Here is a 22,708-nt window from a genome sequence, read left to right on the forward strand (position 1 = left end):
GAGCAACACTGCACTTGTTTTTATGTGTAAGCTGCACACCAATGACAGGAATTCTGAATAGGAGTTTAAACAAATTTCAGGTAAACTCGTGATCTCACAGGATTACCAATATACTTGTACTATCACGAGTTTACCTGATATACCACGAAATTACCTAAATTTCACTTAGTTGTATAAAAACTTTGATATACATTTAACTTTTGTTATTTGTTTCATTAAATCATGTTTCCTGTATTCCAGAATGTTCAACGCTTTCTTCTCATTCATAAAATACACAATATCTTTTACCATTTCCGGTCAATAAAAAACTTTGTAAATTTATTATGAATTTATCTGATTTCACCATATTTATTTTGCTACCCCCGTTCAGCCACCATAACCTCCGGAAAGCCACTTGAGAAGACGAAACAGGGACGAGATGAAGCTGTTCATTGGACGTTGCTCTTCTTACGCGCTAACTGACGTATAGACCCTGGCATTGAATCATTGTAGAGCAGCGAGCATGAAAATTTATCATATCGAGTGCAATCGAAGTGCCTGGCAAGTGTGAACTACATAATGTAATTAGTTTCTCCAGGCGTCTGCTGAGTTGCTCGAGAATCCATGATCATATATTTTTATAAATCACACGCTTTTTCGGAGCCACATGATTTACGTGTTCATCAAAGGACGTTTGCTGCCACAGATTTCCACCATTGGTTACTTTCTCGTGTATATCGGCAAGTCTTATTTAAACTTTCTGCAGCAGTCGTCCATAGAGTTACACATCTGTATTATGCCCTTTTGCCTGCAGAAATTGAATGAGTACATTACGTAGTTCACACTTGGCGGGCGCTTATACTGTCACAATAATTGAATAACAGAGTCTATCTATTGGGCGACGTCCAACGAACAGCTTTGTCTTATCCTCGTATTGCTGCCTTAAGGGAAGTTGAAAAAGATGAATAGTCCTAATATAAACTTAACAGTTGTTTCACATATAACAGTTTAGTTTAATATGTAAAGTAACTTATAGTCTTAAGCCCTGTATTCACTTATTCGATTTAGTCGCACGGCTAATCGACTTTCTGGATTTGCTACTAAATCGAAGCGACTACACTGAGAAAATGGAGGGTTTGCTAAGCCAGGGTTAAATGAAAACTCGTTTGACAGTAGCCGAATTTCTGTTAAAAATACTCTCATTGAAGAAATTCTCTGGGTTATTGTAACCTAGCAGTGTTCGGTTAAATCATACTTTGCTGTTTTAACCTAATTCTAGGCTACTAATTTTGAAAAATTACATCTAACTAATTTATTCGGCTACTTCAAATAAGGAGAGATCGGTAAACACGCAACGCATTTGATAATTACCGAGTACGTGTGGTATTTTAGACAATGGAATTGCCGTTGCAGGGAAATTGGCGCTCTGCTTATGATAAAGAAAAAATAACGTCGCGGTTATCTGTAAGGCGGCATATGTGTATGCAATAGTGTAATCACAGACGAAAGTGGTGTAGCCTAATATTTCCAACGTTAAATCGATTAAGATGGAGGAAACCAGAACATTATTAACAACATGGAGATTGGAACAATATATACCATTATTCGAAGGTAAGTTTGTGTTGATCATGTATGTACACCCTCCATTCCAAAATAAACCGAACTTTTGAAAACAAATAGTACCACTAGTGCCATCTGTTGTAATATTTTACGGGTAGATGGCGTAGTCCCTCATTGACAACTGGTATAAATGTCATGACATTTGGATGCACGGCAACAAAGTTATTGCGTTTCAACTGTCAGTGTGTTGTGTACATCGGTCGGAAAATGAGTTTCAAACAACGAGCTGCAATTGAGTTTTGTATTAAACTGGGTAAAACGTTTAGTGAAACGCACCAAATGCTACAAAATGCATATGGTGATGAGTGTCTATCCCGTACGCAAGTTTACGAGTGGTTCAGGCGATTCAAATCGGGTAGAGAGACGCTGGATGATGACGAAAGATCAGGCCGTCCCAGAACCGGATTATCGGAAGAAAACATCGAAAAAGTGCGTGAATTCATCAAAAATAACAAAAACTCGTCGGTGAAAGTTATTGAAATGGAATTAGGCATTCCTCAAACAACCGCATACCGCATTTTGACCGAAGTTTTGGGCCTTAAGAAGGTTAATTCGCGGTTTGTACCACACAAACTCACCGAAGACCAAAGAGTTGATCGAATTGCGCATTGCAAAGGCATCGTTAAAAGTGCTCGGCAGGATCGAAACTTCTTGAAATCGATTGTAACTGGTGACGAGACGTGGTGTTTTGAATATGAGCCCGAAACTAAGCGGCAAAGTGCTGAATGGAGAGCGCCGGATGAAGGAACACCCAAAAAAAGTCGCTTGGTGAAGTCAAAAGTTAAGGTGATGCTGATTTGTTTTTACGATTCAAAAGGAATTATCCACAAAGAATTTGTTCAGCCCGGCCAGACAGTCACTGGAGAGTTTTACTTGGGCGTCTTGAAGCGTTTGCTGGCAAGAATTCCTCGTATTCGGCCCGAATATCGCGAAATCGGCAGTTGGACTCTTTTGGACGATAATGCACCATCACATCGTTCGCGACTTGTAACTGAATTTTTGGTCAAAAGTCACATTATTCGGTTGCATCATCCGCCCTATTCACCAGATCTCGCTCCGTGCGATTTCTATCTGTTCCCGAAACTGCATTTGGCGATGAAAGGAAAGTGGCACGCATCGATTGATGCCATTGAGAAGGCGACGACCGCCGTCCTAAAGACCATTCTAATAAAGGACATGGAGAAGTCGTTTGACAACTTGTTGGAGCGTGCAAATATGTGTATCGATGCAGAAGGGGAATACATTGATTAATAAAAATGATTTGTTCCAAAATGTACATTGCTTTTTTGTTTTTTTAAAACGTTCTGTTTCTTTTGGAATGGAGGGTGTATGTATCGTTACACCCGGCTCATAGACCTTCGAAAAATAGCAGTGTCTTGCTAGTTGTTAACATAAACTGAAACGTAGCTTTCACTTTACGTCTATACGAAACACCTCACATATAAATTTGATGTGATAATGCTGTTGAATTGTGCGTACAGGTTTACTTTTGGCGCACCACTAGGAAGGATGGGTTAAGTTTAAAGGTTCTCTTCCGTTAAAAAAAAAAAAAAAACAGGGGAGAAATTAAGTAAGAAATGGTGATTTGGAGTTCTTATGTGTTATTTATATGTGTATTATTGGCAGTAAAGTTATGTTTAATAGGCTAGAATATTAGAAAGTGGGTTTTGGCAAGGGTACGAATTTCATTAACACAGAGAAAATGCATGTAGAAGTTGATACAATCTGCAATACGAGGAATGTTCCGATGATCGAGGAGGATGATAATCGTATAGGATGGTGAATCGGTACGTTGAATATGATATTTCCGCTTTGACTTTTACAGAATTACACAAGAAAATAGAATCTATTATGAAGTGAAAACCAACTTCTATGAAAAGCGGCTAAAGTCACAGTTCTAGTGTAAGTAAAGTATTACCGGGAACCCTAAACTAACCTAATCGAACAATTATTAATGGTTTAACTGCATTTTTGAAGGTTTGAAACTGGACGTAAGCCGAAAGAATTGTTCGAAAATTAAAATTCTTTCACCAGTTTTCTTCTTATTGTGTCCTAAAAGGATTCTACTGGGCAGTATAAAAATATTTCACGTGACATAGATAAAATTCAAGGAGGCAAACAAAAAAGTTCTTAAAAAATTACAAGTTGTGCATAAATACGGCTTTCGGATGTGTAACGTAAAAACTATAGTGCACAAAACACAAACCAACCTATGATAGGCGGCCACTAAAAGCACGAATCGTATCTAACCGAGTGACGGAAGGGCGAAGCTGACTCGCCGTCGCATTAGCGCGGGTTGAATCCGAAGGGACGGCGCGTTGGCGATGGTGGGTATACGCGAAGGCAAGGGTAGCAGAAAGTGGGTTTAGGCCAGGATACAAGTTTCATTAAAACTTGTCATGGTTTCATACTAGTATAATGCTCCACTTTTAAACATAACAGGATTTGTACACGGTGGAGAAATATGCAGCCGGTGGAAAATAGAAACTTCAATTATTTTATCGGTCGTAAAGAACTTGTAACGCTATTACACATGTAAACCTGAAATGTAGTCGTATTATTTTGTTTCATTCTGTAGCCTGCAGAAATTTCATCCTTATAAATGTGTCTTTTCATGGAAAGTATTAAAAATTTGCCTGTAAATCTTTCAAAATGTGGTGCTCCAAAACTACTACAGCACCGAATTGTGGCTTATTTTGTTGGCTTTATGACAGTGACGGCGAATATGGTATTTAATGCAGTATGTAATGCCGAAAGTCACGGCAAGTTACAAACTGAATTTCCCTTTGATATCTATTTCATTTCTTTAATATACGATGTGTAAATGAATTTGATTACTGATAGTATTTGCAATGCCTATTTTTGTGTTTCTTTTATATAGTAGATGCAGCTTAGTATTTCAATTTAATTGGTATGTATGTTTATGTATCTTTTACCCTGACGAGTCTTGTTCACCAGCACAAATTCGTGCAATATGCATGATTATAAAGACGAAAGAAAGTGAATGAATGAATTTAACCAGAATAACAATTAATTGAGAAATAGTTGGTGTAACTGAATGACAAGGTTTATAATTTGCAAAAGCAATGCAAGGGAGGTATCATAGTGTTGAAAAATGAAGTGTATCAGCACAAGTGAGGCTGTTCGTAAAAACTAGCGAAATTTTTAAGATCCTTTCCGGCATTATTGAAATGAATTGAAATGAAATCTTTGTTTTACGTCCCACGATTATGCCGGTTAGGCTAAAGGAGACGGTGATGATGAGAGATGAATGAAATGGTGGAATGAAGAATGTGGGAGGAAACAGCAGAACCCACGCACACGGTGTTTGTCCACCACAAAGTTCACTTTGCGGGGGCTGGGATCGAACCCAGAACCTCAAGCACCAGAGGTGAACGCTCTACCACTGAGCCACCGCGGCCCCTTCCGGCATTATTATTGAGTGACCCTTGAATTTGAAAGTTCAAATTTTGACAGTACATATGATTTGTGACGTAGGATACCGCTAAGGAAGAAATTTTGGAAATTTGACGGCTTAGGTGTGGAAAAGAGGGTGGAAATTATTTTAATAAGATGTCCATATCTCTGAATCCCTTAAGCTTAGAAACTTGAAGTTGTTTGTTTCGACTTCTTATTTAAAATAAGTTGACACGTGTTTAATTGATTTGATATTTTAGTGAAAAGGAGGAAAAAAGAGGCGGAAAGAACAAAATTTAGTCTATTTGAAGAGGCATTTAGCTATGCAAATTTACGAAAACCTTAAATATAGTTAATTTGATGAAGCTCTTTTGCCATTTTTTCCCTTTTTTATTGGCCCTTAAATTAATTCTAAGAATACTGTTTCTTTGAAAATAAAGTGTAAACATAAAAAGAGAAGAATATTTGTCATTATATACAATCGTATTAATTGATTTCCCATGAAAGGGTGTTTTATTACGCAACAAACTCTTAATTTTTCTTCTTCTCTCTTCCTACCTACAACTTTACAGGTACTTAACAATAATTGTCGACTGAGAAATAATTTTAATGTCGCTCCCGTAACGGTCAAGTGCTTTTAAATTATTTTAAATTTCGCATTTCATTGCAAGAATGAGAGTTTCCTCATACAAATTTATTAACTTTTTCGATTCTTCATGCTACGGAGATTGTTTTAGTTTATTAAAGGAAACAAATAGGACTTCTAATTAGCTTGAAAACACTCAATGCAACCATGATGATTCGTGTGGGTCTGCGGAGAAATTATACTGTTGTAAGGACTATATCTGTCAAAAGAAATACTACTGAAAATTGGGAGAATGGCAGCCTACACAAAGAAAAAAGAATCTTTGAGTTTTACGACCCACAAATATGCCGCGCCGCATAGGTTAAAACAACTGGTTATGAGAAATGAATGAAATGGTGGAATCTAGAGAGTGGGAGGATACTGAGAAAACCCATGCACACGGTGTTTGTACACCACAAACCCTACTTGGTACGAGCTAAGATCAAACCAGAGGCTACGCCCATGCTCTACCACTAAACCACGGCGCCCTCCAGCCTACACAACCAATACGCAATCCAACGACGGTGCATCCAGTTCCACACCTCTGCTAGCTGCGACGTCATCTAGTCTTCACTGAATAAAATTCAACATTTCAAATTTTACTATAATTTACTTTTAATCCCACACACAAAAAGGCATTTAGAATCTATAATTTAGGTTAGCAGCTCAAAATCTAGTTTTATATATATACGCAATCCAACGACGGTGCATCCAGTTCCACACCTCTGCTAGCTGCGACGTCATCTATGATTTATTTATATTCGACTGATAATTCTGGCTGTCTACTTTCACAAAGTAATTTGTTATTGAGAGCCATATATGTTACCTGTTAGTCTTCACTGAATAAAATTCAACATTTCAAATTTTACTATAATTTACTTTTAATCCCACACACAAAAAGGCATTTAGAATCTATAATTTAGGTTAGCAGCTCAAAATCTAGTTATATATATATATATATATATATATATATATATATATATATATATATATATATATATATATTGCATAAGAAAGCTTACTTGTTAGGGCCATCTAGCCTTTTTTTCTTCAGAGGTTGTTAGCAACACTGATGGTGGAAGGGGCTCTTTTGTTTGACGCAGCGAATCGAGTACGTTCAGCTAATATATATATCTTTGTGTTGTAAAGTGTCAATTTTGGTTAGGAGTTGTTTTATTCTTGCTTTTAATATGAAAAGAAAGCGAATATAGAAGAGGCCCATAATGTGAATCTGTTCGTTTACTGATAGAAAGTCTCAGGTTTTGTATTTTCTCCCCTTTTGCTTTGAGTCCTTTCCTCTCCTCCGTGTTTATTAAATAAAAATTAGTGTTAGTGTACGATGTTGCAGCTCTGATAATTAACCGTGTCCATGAAATGTTCAATAGCTTATGCATCTTTATGAGATTCTAGTAAGTGCAAGTGAAAAGTTGTTGTGACAAATATAAAATACCGGTAGTAAATCTACAATGAGTTAACCAGTGTATATGTTATCAAAAGTTGCATCCTCTCAGGTTCCAAGATGCTAAAACGCTACGACTGGACCGAGAGCGCGGAGAGTCTGAAGCTTTCTGTCAATAGTCTATTTGCTTAGGTATAATATGGGTGTTGGAAAGAAATATAAATAAACAGAGAATGCGAAAGTAAAAGTAATGAAAATAAATAATATAAGTTACCTTCTCCAACGGTATAGATATAAAAATAATAAATATTGTAGAAATTGAATATGTTATTATGTGTTCTCCGCAGATTTTTAATTGGATATGATACATTCACGACTAGCCTCCATACTAGCTGTTTCCTTTTATTAATATTAAAATTAAGGAATCAGTAAATAGCCGCAAAATTGTAATAACAGAGCTTTTACTACATGTATAATGAAGAGTCATATCGCTGCGCAAAAAAAAAAAAAAAAAAATCTTTTGTAATGCTTACAATAATCATTTACAAAAATTTAGATAAAAGGTGTCATGTAACAAATTCAGTTTATACACCGATTTCTTCAAATGTTTTCTGATAGCTTAAAGAATGGTTGTTCAAAAACAAGATTTTCTAACGAATAACTCGCACTCGGAGGAGCAAAGAAGAAGGGGGTGGGGTGAGATCATGTGATAAAATTTGTTTCTTTGAATTTGTCCTACTTGTCTGCAGGGCAATGTTAGTCTTCTAATAATTTAATATTACTTTTCTTAAATCTTAATTCGAAGATCACAACTAAATTTTATCACAATTTGAATTTTTAATAAATGCTAAACGACATGAAGTTGAAAGTTGTCTTTAGGATCTAGTAATGTTAAATGTGTTAATACAATGTATTTTATTGTTATTTAACTATTATACGTACTATACGTCTACGTACTATACGTACTATTATACATACTATGGTAAAAATTAGGCATAAAGTCTTTCAGTAAGTCATACTATAGTTTTAGAGCTTGAATATTGAAAGTATCTTAAAAAAAAAAAGATATTTTTGTTTTCTACTAAGGTCAAAGTGTTCAGTGCTGCATGCTCCTTTCAGATATTGAACTTACTCCGTATGTGATTTCCGGTATTTAAAAAAGTTAAATTTTAATAAGTGAAAGTTTAAATAGATTTTATTAAAATCTTGTTGTGGTTGTGTCTTAGTCAAAATAATAACCAGAGGACAAAGTTAATAGTGCAAGACCACAAGTCCCCACTGTGGTTCATTTGTTATTTGCTCGATAATGGTAGTTATTGGCTTTTGGTGTAAGTGCTTGAGACGCAGCACTCATTACCAACGGAAGTAGTACAAATTCATAGCCTTCAACTTAGTTTATTCGATTTTGAAATTATTACAAATTTTAAGGCTGTGTACATACAATATTCTTTATAATGGAGAGTGATTTTTTAAACGATTCCCTTATACTATATGGTGATACAGTTACTTTATACGAAAGCTAATATTAATTTGGATTAAAACCAACCTCTTTTGAAGTATGGTGCCATCGTGCAATGGGTCAATATCAGATCTTTATGTATAAAATGCAAAATCTTGAGTGACTGATTGAATGAATGACTGACACTCGCACAAGCCAAACCGCTTAGGCTAGAAACTTGAAATTTGGTCAGTACCTAGGGTTTGTGACGTAGGGTAGTACTAAAGAAGGATTTCTGGAAATTCGGCGGGTATGTGGGAAAGGGGGGTGGGAAATATTGTAAAGATGGCCGTATCTCCTAATTCTTTAAGGTTAGAAACTTTACGAATTGTATTTGGACTTCTGATTTAAACAGTTTGACACGTGTTTCAGTTTTTTATTATATTTTATAAAAAATGGGAAGAAAAAAAGAAAATGAAGAGAGGTGTGTGTTTGTAAGTATTATAGTAAAATATCGATATGTCGAAACATTGAAGGTTAAAAACATGGAATTTGGGGTTTGGACTTCTCATTTAAAATAATTAGACACGTGCTTCGGGGTTTTTTGACATATTGCCTAGAAGAAAATAAAAGGATGGCAGGAGGAAAATGGGGTGGGAAATATTTTAATAAGATGGAAATTGCTTAACTTAGAAACTTGAAGGGACGTAGGATTCGTGACATAGAGTATCTCTAAGGAATGATTTATGGAAATTCGACGAGGAAGAGGGGAAAGTATTTTAATAAGGTGGGCATATCTCCCAATCATTAGCATTCTTCGGAATACCCTTTTGAGCCATTAAGTTAGAAATTTTGAAGTTGTGTATTTGGAATTCTGATTTTAAATAATTTGACACGTGTTTCAGTGGTTTTTGATATCTTAGTAAAATGGGAATTTCGAAAATTCTGTTTACTAGGGAGGAATTGTTGGTCAGACGCAGCGAAGTGGGTATGTGAAGCTACTATTATATATAGGGTGAGGCATTTAAAACTCTATCTGGAAATATCTGAAAAACTAAGACAGAAAACGTTGAAATTTTGCACAATTCAAACATCGGCAGAGATGATTAATAAACTTTATAATAAACACAAATACAGAAAATTTATAATAAATACAAATACTGAAAGCTTATTACAAAATAATTACAAATATTATTTAGAAAGTAGTTAACAAGGAACCAGTACATGATAAGTCATCAATGGCATTTTGTGTGTATCATGTGACAAATGGTTCCATTTCAAGTGTGGAAATATCAATAATGGTGACAGAAATCATAAAATGAAGGAACAGCTCGAGTGGTTTTGCCCAACATGCACAGAACATGGTGGACCAGTAAACATTGATACTTCTACTTGCGATACCGATAGTTTGCTAAAAATTATACGTGTTCTACAGGAAGACTTAAAACTACTAAAAATAGAAAATGAAACTTTACATCAAAGAGTTAAAGCAGTAGAGCTAAACCTTGAGAAGAAAAATCCATCGAAGTTTGAGTGGTCAAAAGTAAGTACTAGGCAAAGGGGGTCTATATTTCATACAGGAATGACGCCAGAGTTTCCATTAGTGTGTGAAAATAAATTTAGTGTTCTACAGAATGTTGACTGTGAAACTATGAACAACTCAAAGTGTTTGAAACAGAACGGAACCAACAGTAAAAGGACAATGAATAACGCCAAACTTACAGTGAATCCGGCCTTCAGTGCGGTAGACAAGAAAATAAGTGCAAGGAATAAACCTGGAACAGAGCCTCGAGTTTTTGTATATGCGGATAGCAATGGGAGGGGTCTAGCTGAGCAAATGAACCTCAATCTAAAACACAAGTTAAAGGCACAAGGAACCATTAAGCCTGGAGCAAAAAGTGCAGAGGTATTAAGTGGAATTAACTCTAAAATTGCAAATAAGGAGAAAAACTATGTTGTAATGTTAACCGGTACAAATGATGTGGCTTGTAACCAAGGAAATGAAGTTATTAAGAAAATTAGAGGTAAGCTTACTGAGCTAAATTACTGTAAAGTAGTGGTGGTAAATATTCCAAATAGGTATGACCTTATGGAAGACTCATGTGTAAATCAAGCTACTAAGGTCACTAACACGAAGCTGCAATCTTTGTGTAAACGCTTCAGAAATGTGAAGATGGTAGATGTAAGTAAATTTGGTAGAGAAATGTTCACAAGGCATGGTTTGCACTTAAATAAAAGGGGAAAAGAATTTTTAAGCAATGAAATTTGTGATGTAATTAACAGTGATATGAGTAATAAATCTAGGTCTCAAGCAGCGTTGCCAATACCTTGGGAAGTAACTCAAAGTAAGAAGAATGTGGATGAGGGCACTTCTTTTTTAGTTCAAGGGTAAATTTAACACAGCGAGTAGGCTTACGTATCTTTCACCAAAACGTACAAGGGTTTTCCATTGGGAAACAATTAACTATGGAAATTTTGTTGACGGAAATTCTGAAAGATGTAGATATTATTTGTATAACCGAACATTGGTGTGCACAAAACAATATAGAAACTATAAATTTACCAAATTTCAAGCTAGCAAGTAGTTTCTGTCGAGAAAAGAAAACAAGGGGTGGTTCAAGCATTTTTGTAAAACATAGTTTAAAATTTAAAGAATGCACTAAGTTTAAACATATAAACGATGAAAAAAATTTTGAATGTTGTATTTTGGAGCTCCCAGTGGAAAAAATTGTAATGATCTGTATATATAGGACACCGGATAGTGAAGTTGAAATTTTTGTGCGTAACTTAGAAGTAATACTTTCACATTATAGTGGTACTAAATACAGCCTAGTAGTAGTAGGAGATCTGAATATGGATTTTTTGAAAGATATTGATGTAAAGATAAAAACATTATTGGGTACGTTTAATTTAAAACATTTAATAAATAAGCCTACTAGGATAACTCCAACCAGTATATCAGCACTAGATCAGATTATTCTAAACTGTGACCACTTGAGCTCAAGGGCGCAAGTGATTAGTACCGGATTTTCTGATCATGAAGCTCAGATTACTGAAATATGTGATAAACGCTTCTCTGTAACTCAAAAGTGTAAGAAATATAGTGTAAGAACTTTCAAAGTTACAAGGGTATTCAGTAATCAAAATATCAATTATTTCAATTATTTACTTAGTCACGAAACATGGGAAGGTGTACTTTCATTAAACAACGCAAATGATATATATAATGAATTCATAAAAATTTTTGCTTACTATTTTGATATAGCTTTTCCTAAAATGAAACTCATGTTAAAATCCCAGAAGAAGGGACAATGGGTTACTCCTGAAGTACTAAAAGCAAGTGCTACAAACATAAATTTACATAAACTTAGTAAGGTTTTTAAAACAGGTTGTGCAAAGTCCTACTATAAACAATATACAAAAAGGTACAAGGAACTAATTAGAACGACTAAAAGGAATTACTACCAACTTAAACTTGCTTATGCATCGAATAAAACTAAAACCATGTGGAACATTATAAATAAAGAACTAAATGGTGGCAAAGAGACACCATATGTGGATACAATAATACATGAAGGGAACAGTGTATCAGACCCAAGGGAAAAAGCAGAAATATTTAATAATTTTTTTTATAAATGTTGTCGCAAAAATTATGGATGATGATAAAGTAAATAAATGTAAACAGAATGGCCACAAAGTAGTTACTGTAAATAATTTTAAACAAAGTTCAAATAAATGTGAAAAAACAATCTTTCTACAGCCAGTATCAGAAGATGAAATAGCAAATATAATAAAATCTCTCAAAAACAAAAATACAGCTGGAATTGATGAAATCTCAGATAATTTATTGAAATGATGTTTCAATCAGGTGACAAAGCCACTTTGTCATTTAGCAAATATATCACTTACAAATGGCGAGTATCCAGAAAAGTTAAAAATTGCGAAAGTTAAGCCCTTGTTTAAAAAAGGTGATAAGCAAAACATAAATAACTACAGACCAATATCTCTCTTACCTGTCGTTGGAAAAGTTTTGGAAAAAATTATGTATAACAGGGTAATTAATTTTTTATTGAAAGAAAATGTTATTTCAACAAAACAACATGGCTTCCTTAAAGGTCGATCTGCAAATACGGCAATATTTAATTTCATTGAGAAAGTAAGAAATATTGTAGATAAGAAAGAAAACTGTATAGGAATCTTTCTTGATTTGTCTAAAGCTTTCGATACAGTACAACACAGTTTACTTTTGAACAAACTGGAGAACTGTGGAATACGTGGTAAAGCAAGGGACTGGTTTGGTTCGTACTTAAAAAATCGTAGGCAGGTCGTAGAAATAACGCATAAGAATAATAACATTGTAGAAAGCTATTTATCAGATGAATTATATATAAAACACGGAATTCCACAAGGATCTATTCTAGGGCCATTGCTCTTCCTTTTATATATTAATGATTTTGAGAAAAGCATATCTTCGGCAGATGTTACCCTTTTCGCTGACGATACCACTCTGCTAGTGAGTGGAAAAAATGAAAAATTATTGGAACAGAATGCTAGGCAAACATTAAATGAAGTATCTCTTTGGATGAAGAACAATAATCTTTTTGTTAATGTTGAAAAATCCATTGCTATAAATTTTCATAACAAGTGCAGTAAACCAATATACCCTAACCTATATCTGAACCAAAATAAAATTAACTATACAACACACTGTTCGTTTTTAGGTCTTACTATAGATCATAACCTGACATGGGAATTTCATATAGAGTCAGTTATTAATAAATTAAATAGAATATGTTATGCACTAAGGATTATTAGAAAGAAGGTAAATTTAAAATTAGCTAAAACCTTGTACCATTCGTGTTTTATCTCTATCTTGCAATATGGTATCATGTTCTGGGGAAATTCAAGTCAGAGATTTAATGTTTTCAAAATTCAGAAGAAAGCCATAAGAATACTTTGCGATAAGAAGCCGAATTTTTCTTGTAGACATTTGTTTAAGGAGGTCAATATACTACCTCTGGATAGTTTATATTTGTATCGTCTCTTTTTGTATTTGAAAGAACACTCATCGGCATTCGTAACAAATAAGGATGTACATAATCATAATACGCGAAATAAGAATGATTTTCATTTGTGTAATCACCGGTCAGCAATGTATCAAAAAAGTGTAAGTTATGGTGGTGTTAAGTTGTACAACATGTTGCCTATTGATATAAAGTATGAAGCAAATATGAAAAGGTTCAGACAAAAGTTAAAATTATTTCTATTAGAAAATTCTTGTTATACGATTGAGGAGTACGTAAATATCATGACAAGGTAATATTACTTTATTTTACTCATGTAAATTTTTTGTACATATGACGCATGTTACACTTACTTGAGGACATTCCTCGTACTTGTAAGTTCATACAAAAGAAATAAATACAATACAATACAATATCCTTGAGTTCTTTCTTCTAGTCCTGCCTTAACCTAGATTTTTGGGTAATTCATATTCTGGCCATACTTTAATTTCTATGGATGGCAACACTGAAAATTCTTCCGATTCATATTTCGGCTGTAATTATCTATTATTGTGGTAAGTTACATTTCATTATCTCTTTCCACTTACGAGAAACAGGCAGAAGAAAATATGTTAGCTTTTGTATCATTTTTAGTAGTCTGCCCCCGTAATCACATCACACCTTGCAGTCTTATTTTGTCCTACAGAAGTGTAATTATTTAATATATTTTCCAGAGAATGAAATTACTAGCAACATAATGGCCATGCTCCAAGGCGAAGACATAAATTCTCTGTTTCCAAAAGTGGGACACAGAGCATTGTTCAGGAAACATTGGAACATGTGGAAGAAAGATATGCATCCACTAGTAGACTGTGATTCTGCGGTTAGTTGTATATTTTACTTATTCGTAGTTTTATCATTACTAACATATCTGAAGTATATAAATGACAAAGCTTTCGAAGTATTTAAAGGTATCGTATAGTTATATTACACTTCCAAACAATGCTATACATAAGTGTAAGAACAGGGTTCCTACTTCTCAGAAAGAACTGAAAGAAAATGTTGCAGGTCAGGGGAAAGACGGGAAATCAGGGAAAGTCAGGGAAATTTTATAAAATATATTTTTCTAACATTCATTGTACACCAATTTCAGCTTAGCCAACCATTATAATACCTATTTGGTTTTTATTTCTATTTTCTATTTACACCTGAGCTATTGAGATGTTTTAGAGCAGAAAAGCTCACCAGTGCTGGAACATATAATGTTAGTATGTTAAATTTAGAATGTGTTTTATACCTTTAATTACTTCTGATTTGAAATATAGTTAACTAATAACTCTGATTGCACAATACTATTCCATTTGTGATAAATTACCTAATACATATGTTCCAGTAGTGATGACCTGCGCACATAGGCTATTTTTGTCATAATAACTTTTACATAATGGCATTTTGGGATATTAAATTCCAACAAAGGTGTTTGTGACTAAATATAGGTTTAGAAATTATTATTGTAAACCTAATAAAATATAGTACCAGAGAGCAAGGAGCATACGTGCTACCCTAAAGATGTTCTCATTTCCCCGTTAATGATTGTTAGACGAGACATTCCCATTGGCGAATAACTGTTCCCTTTTAGTCGTAACAGCAGAAATCAAACAGGCTCCTTATATAAACAGTTACTTTGAAACAGAGTTGCATAAAATTCAACTATGATACCTCCCGCTTCTCTGCCGATCACAGTATACAGTAAGCACAACAGAAAATAATAGCATAAATGACCACACACAGGGAAGCATAAATGACCACACGTCTTCCTTCTATTTGACATCCACGACAAACGGGATAAGTTGATATTAGAATACCTTGAGGTTTTTGGACTTATATTTAATATTGAATGTATTTAATGCCTTAAGATCTTAATTTTAAAAATGTAATAGAAAATGATGCATAAAAGAACATTTGTTAACAGAAGTAACCATACACTTTTCATTTGGTCTTGGTAATATATCAAGGTATTCTTGTCGTGTTATAACATCTACTTTCTGTTGTTCGCTATCAGTATTTCTCGCAGGATTGCTCATTGGAATAAATTTCATATCTATCTCATTTAGATTTTGGATGCATGCTTACTAACATCATTTATTAAATGTTTCTTATTGTCGAACTAGTAAATGTGGAAAGATATACAATATTCACTCAATGGCAGGCCTTTTGTTGTAAGCAAGAAAAAATCAAACATACTAGTATTCTGTATTTTAACAAAGTAGGCGTAATTTCTTCAGGCACGTTTCTTTAACTAGCTCAGGTACTGGCAGCGAAACACCGTAATGATAATATATCTTAATGTCTTTGTAAGTAATATTAATTTATATTGCAATTAGCAACTACAATAATGAAAATAATTACTTTTTTCTTTCCAGCTCCTTAAGGACTATGAGTACACTTACTCAGACAACACAATCAGCTTATTTGAAACTTTCCCAGTATTAAAATCAAAACTTTTTGACGTTGCCACGAAAAAGAAGAAACCACGAAACTCTGATGGTCGACTGTTTCATTTCCTACAGTACAAGAACGGTACGTAACTTTTCCCTGTGTAAAAGTATGTAACAAAGCAGAACCTTTAAACAGTGACCCCAAAAAAGGGTATTACTATACTTTGACAATTAACGTAAGTGTGCATGCATCGTAAAATTAACTGATGAAATTGTTTCATTAATTCTATTGAAGTAAGTTCATGGAAATCCTGAAACGAATTGCTTAAGGAAAGAAAAGTTTCTACGCTAAAGATGGACTTTCTTTTTTACATATCATTTAGGAAAATATGAAAAAAGATTAGAAAAATATCTGTACTAACTAGAAAGCAAGTTCTATGGTTTAAACCAGGTTTTTAGGGTTGAAGTAAGTTTTTTTTTATATAGAGAGAGTTTTAAAGTGTTTTTTTTTTTTTTTTTTTTTTGTCACAGCAAAAACTGTGAAAATTATTGACAAACGACTTTCGGAAATCGATTCAGCATCCAAAGAATTGGTTGCATCTCCTTCAACAACCATTCACTTATACCGAAAATGGTGGAAATGGACCATTTTTGGTTTCAATACTAATGGTCATAACTCAAAAATGGTAATGCCTAGCGACAAACGGTTTCCGGAAATCGATTAACGATTTCAAGAAAATAAACCATCTCTACTCTTGCGTTTATACTAAATTCGAAAACGGTAGAAATTCACTACTACTTCCGGTTTCAATATTAATGGTCATAATTAAGAAATGGTCAGTGGTATCGACAAGCGGCTTTTGGGAATTGATTTAGCATCGCAAGATCAGATCCCATTTCCTTGAACCGGAAGTGGTAGAAATCTACTACCTCCTGTTTCAACAGTAAGGACTACAACTCAAAAACGGTAATAGGTAGCTCAAACAGTTTTCGCAAATTGATTCAGGGTTTTACTATTGCATTTGTATATTTGAAGTATACTGTACCTTTAAATTGTGGAATAATACTTACTTGTTTACAGTATGTAATTCGTCACTTCTGTCCCTGCTTGAAAAATATGGCTATAGATAACGTTGATATAAGAATTTAGAAGCTTCATTGGTGCAACTTCATTTTCATGTAACGTGATCTACGAGGGTCAGCTGAACATTTCGAGGCGTAAAATGAAAGAATGTAATTGCGTCTTTGAAGTACTTTTATTTCTCAACGCATCTGCCACCCATGCGGCATTTGGGTAGGTCGAGCGTGGGAACGAACCCTAGCCTGCTCTGATCGCCCTCAGCTATTCCAGATAAATGCCTGGGTAGTACCTTATCTGAGGGCAGGCGAACTTCGTTCCTCCGTCTTAGCCTCACTTTAAGGGCTGATGAGACTTAGTAGTTGGATGCCCGAACCCCTCCTTATGTCCTTTCCTTAAATAAATAAATAAATAAATAATAATAATAATTTTACATATCAAGTAATGTGGTCTTCTTTAGCTACAATAAACACAATTCAGTCGGATCTCAATGCTTATATAATATCCAGAACATACGTTTCTAGAAAGTCCCGAAAAAAGGAATCTTCTGTGGTTTTCCGATCATTAGCTGATTAAAAGCCCTGTCCAGTAAGATTTTTTCGCTTTTAACTTTGGGAACAAGTTGACTGGAAGACATGGGTAAGAGTATTGTTCTTCAGTCGCGGTACGGCAAAAGTAGATCTACTGGATAATCGTTTACTTCTCTGGTTCAAATTCCAGCAGTTCTATATGCTTTGTATTGGACAAGTATTTTGTGTATATCTGGTTTTGCTGAGTAACCAATTGTTTATTAATGGTGTGTATAGGTTTCTTCATGGTACTTCAATTTCCTCTTACTCTCCTTCCAGCAGGTCTATTATTATCATTCATCTGTTCTTTTCACTCAACCTACAGTCACAACAGCAGGAAATTAAACTAGATCAAGGCATCTAGTTCCTGCATGAGAAACATATTTCTTCAATAGCTATTATGCTATCTTTATTTCTGTCGACAGGGTCACTGTTCAATCCCTTGGTAAGATCTTCAGAAACAAGGTTTGTCTATAGATGTACCAAACAAATTATGGGACAATACCAGCAAAGATGGTTCAGAACGATACTTCCCAGCCCTACTTTGCCTCTGCAGGGCAGACCTTTTAGTCATTGGGGTTTTAACTCTTAACTGGATAAATACTTATATAGTTGTACTTTCTTAAACAAAGTCCTTAAAAAAACTTTTTTTTTAATTCATCTGATTTAAACCTCAACCATGAACATAGCTAGAGCCCTCCCAAAAAGAACAATTTGATTCTAACTTGCTACCTACTTTCATGTTGTTAAAGGCCTTTACACATTCAATCCAAAACAATCATTTCTACGGTGAGCTGGGATGCGGGAAAAGAACATGGGTGGGGGGAAAACGTTGAACATTTCACAAAGTGTAGCATGTTCACATCTCGCTGATTTTTTGTTTTAAAAATGTCTTTCCGGTTAAAAGCGCTTGAAATATTATGGAAATTGCATTATTTTTTTTCCCATTCAGTCAACATGTTCTGCTCACAACTTATTTTGGACTTTTTCATTCTAAATTGAAATATGGTATTATATTCTGGGGATCTACTGCACTGCTAAATTCCATATTCGTTTTACAAAAGAGAGCTTTAAGGTTTATGACCGGAAGTAAACTTCGAACTTCTTGTAAACCTCTATTTAAATTTCTTGAAATCTTACCTCTTCCATGTTTATATATATATATGAACTTCTAAAATTTGTAAGAAAAGATATACAGATAGATACAAGCAGCTTCCGGTTGAACTCAGATATTCATATGCATAATACAAGACAACCGTCTGACCTTCATGTAGAGTCCTCACGTTTAAAAGTACATAAGAATAGTACATTTCCTATGGCAGTGAATATTTATAACAAGCTTCCTTCCACTTTAAAAAACAAAACATCTGATTTCAATAAAGCAGTCAAGTCCTACATACTCGAGCACTGTTTCTATTCTGTAGAAGAATATCTCGCCTGTAGTAAATAATGTTTAAAGTATATATATTTTGTATATCTATAATGTAAGGTTTTATTAACTGTTATGTTGTTTTATATCGATGTATGTAAATTAGAATAATGAAAAATTGTATTTTTTTACATAAATTGTATTTTTTTTACATTATTTTAATATTGCATGTAGATTTAAACCTATACATATGTACACATTCAGTGTTCTTATCAGGAGGTGCTCTTAACCTATGTCCAGAAGGTCTACTTTCACGCTCTCTTCACAGTGACGTCACCAGCGAGGAACTTAGAGCTTGTCGTCTGCTTGGCGCGCGAAGATTTGCTAGTAAGACCACAAAAAATTCTTTATTTATTTTGGGGTTTTTGCTATGTTGAATTGTGTTGCTTTCTTTTCTAGTGATGTACGTGGACGAATAATATTTAATAGAGAAAAGGTCTATATTTCGGAAGATTTATTTAGGTGGGCTTGGCTGTACAGACATGCAATATTGCAAGATAGTGTGAACTTGAGTACGTGTGTACATATGTATTTTTACGTGTATTTGTCTTTCATCTCCAAATGTTCCACATTGTAGAATTAGGGATGTACCGATATATCGGTATCGGTAATATCAGCCACTTTTGGGAGTATCGGTATCGGCATTGGCAAATAAACACCGATATTTACCGATACATTTTTTGAACTATTTTCAGTTTGTTTAATATTAACAGTGACACTTATATTTCATCGGTTTCTTTTAGAGTTAAAAGTTCTAAATTATTATCAATTGTACAATCAATCGATTTCTTTATGCATGTATACGCCTTTGATTTGTACTATTCATAGGCCTACTTAACTGATAGTTTTAGTCCCTCCATGCCAAAATAGTGAAGAAAAGCCAAAGGTCCTCAGTCAGGATCTAGGCACCGAAGAAAATTTTCTAGGGGGAGCCGATTTCCCGATTTCAAAGTAAAATAAAGTAAGTTTATTTTCCTTATTCATTTTCAAAAATTTCTATGTATGCATGAAGTTCATAACTTAAAATTATTTTTCGATATTTTTTCTGCTTATTGGTCCTCTAGATGTTTATTTGAGTTAGAAATCAGAGTAAAACTTCGGGACGTCGTGTGGGTAGAACAGGCGGGGCTCTTGCCCCACGCCTTGCACAACAGAATGGAAGAGTTTGACCGTTGAGGAAAACTAGCAGGTTAACTATTTCTAATTCATTGTTGAGATTAGTGTTGTCCACGAGACGAGACCGGGGGAGAAATGCGGGAAATTTAAATTCGTTTAAATTTTAAAATACTGGAATTCTCGTCTCGTTTTCGAAGCAAGATGAGAAACTTCATGAGCCTCATTGGCAACACGAGATCACCTAAGTATTAAACCTTAAACACTGATTTAGTGTTGCATGGTTCATCGTTTTTTTTTAAATAACAACTATAAATTGATAAAGTGATTGTAAGAACACAATGAAGAGCATTTATAGATACACAAGTCATTACACAATGTACTCCAATAATAAATATGGTTTAACTGTTGTTATATCTCATCCTTCGTGGATCTCTCGTGACTTTAGGAAGTTAGGACAAATTTTGTACACAAATTTATACAAGAGGCTAGAGAAACTTCGAGGCGAGACGAAAAGAGTTTTTTTTCGAAAATCGATCCTACAAGACGAGAAAACCTAATTTCTTGTCTCGATTCGTAACACTAGTTAGCATACAAACATTTAGATATAAACCAAATACATTTTTCAGGACCGTATACTATTAATGTCACGAAGTGCAATCATAGCGTCAACAATGGTTACATTAAATATAATCTGTGATGGATAGTCGACATGACGTTTAACACGGATGGGTTCCGTTTTAATAATCATGTGAAGATGATATGAATTGGCAATTTTAAACTTTTAGCCTGAGTACCGTATATTGAACAAAATAAATTGATAAGCATCGAAGGACTTCCGCAAATGAACTGATCTATTATTATTATTATTATTATTATTATTATTATTATTATTATTATTATCCATGGTTTTAAGTATTTATTGAGATATTCCTATCAGTAATCACAAATTAATCTATTTATTCCGGGTGTGGTACTCACCTTAACATTGGTTCCGCAATTACTTTCACTCCAGGCACCGGAAATTTCAGATTGCCCTGGTAAAACACATATTTATCTGCAACTTTGCTTAAATACATTCACAACAACATTTCAGATATAAATACATTTAAAATGTAATTATAATTCAACAATTATCTATCTCATCAAAAATAAATGAATGTTCATGCAACACAGGTATATCGTTAATTTTCCATAGTATAAATTGCGTTAAGAAGATGTTCTAATTATTGCTGGCTTATTATTTATTTATTTATTTATTTATTTGTAGTTAGTTTGTGTGTAGGAGAGTGTTGTGACAGCGAAAATGTTATGCATAAAGAAAGAAAAAAGACATTCTGGCTGCTTGGTACACCTCTATACCTACTTGCTGCTCCTCGCTGGTGACGTCACGCAAAACGAGGAGCGAAGCGTCTGTGCGTATTGCCCAACCTTTCCTTCTAGTAACCTTGGTTCTTATGACGTGTCCAACTCATACGTTCACGTTGTGAACAATTTGTATGAGAAAGGATGAAAATAAATACAATACAATACAATACAATTATAATTAGTAGCAACTGAGAAAATTTCATTCGTGACACGGCAATAATAAAGCCGAGTTATGCAGATAATTCGTACAGTTTCAGTAGCTGAGTGCTACAGCGCTCACATTGGTGTGTGGAGTCACTAGTTTGATCCCACTCATGCTAAGTGAAACTTGTAGGGGACAAATACTGTGTGTGAAGGTTTTGTCATTGTCGTCATCAAAGAATATTATATTTCTGCAATGGAACTAAATCTTATTTGTAAGAAATTCATTTATAATTTTATTTACTAGTACTTTTCAACTTTATTCCAGATTCGGAAGAAGTATCAACATTAGCAGCTTTTCTACTCATACCCTATCTTATGAACGTAAATAGCGTTCATGTGAAAACTTCGCAGAAGATTTGGAGACCAACTAAGGCCGAAGTACAAGAGGGCTTCATCTCAAGAATACAAACGTGTACAGAACTAAAAGACAGCATAAGTGCAAGGCAAGCGAAGTTCAAAGATCTGCATTTAACAGTACAGCCATAGGTCATGGTTGTAGGAAGAGAACTGAATGAAGTAAGTGGCTTTCACGTAATAGTCGATGATGTGGTATATACGTTATCAAATATAATAAGTGCCGTGGACTGCTGTTTTAAGATTATATCCTTAAATGCTAGTTATTCGGTAGAATCTCATGATGTGTGGGCATTTCTTCAAAGATCATGTTACCATTTATCGTCAACTTACGACAAGGAATCAACAGCCATCAACACTCTCCTTAGTGACATTGGAGTAGCTTAATATACATGTTCTATATTCTGACTTTTATCTTTTACGAAACAGCAATTCTTAAATAATTACCATCCAAGTATATTTAGTTTCATAGCTTTTGTAATAATATGTATAAAAGTGTAACTTGAATGTAACAGTCATTAATTATTATAATAACTTTTCAATATGAACGATAAACAATATGTGATACTTCGTTGTCACTTATAATTGTCTTCTTATTTCTCCTAGCCCAGGGATGGAAAACATGCGACCTCCACCCCTGGGCTGAGAGAAATAAGAAGCTAATAAATTCAGTT

The 22,708-nt window shown here is 34.3% G+C and overlaps 1 protein-coding gene across 1 annotated transcript; it reads left to right on the top strand.

Moving 5' to 3' along the window:
• Positions 1-1,507: 1,507 nt before the first annotated feature.
• Positions 1,508-22,459, top strand: LOC145668137 (uncharacterized). The gene is made up of 4 exons (XM_081735710.1): positions 1,508-1,590; positions 14,216-14,364; positions 15,905-16,061; positions 21,946-22,459. Exons 1-4 carry the CDS (start codon positions 1,527-1,529, stop codon positions 22,164-22,166), a joined length of 591 nt encoding a protein of 196 aa, XP_081591836.1. The 5' UTR covers positions 1,508-1,526; the 3' UTR covers positions 22,167-22,459.
• The last annotated feature ends 249 nt before the right edge of the window (positions 22,460-22,708 follow it).

This window comes from Thermobia domestica, chromosome 1, assembly GCF_964235325.1.
Source record: "Thermobia domestica chromosome 1, izTheDome1.hap1.1, whole genome shotgun sequence".
In the NCBI taxonomy this organism is placed as follows: Eukaryota; Metazoa; Arthropoda; class Insecta; order Zygentoma; family Lepismatidae; genus Thermobia; species Thermobia domestica.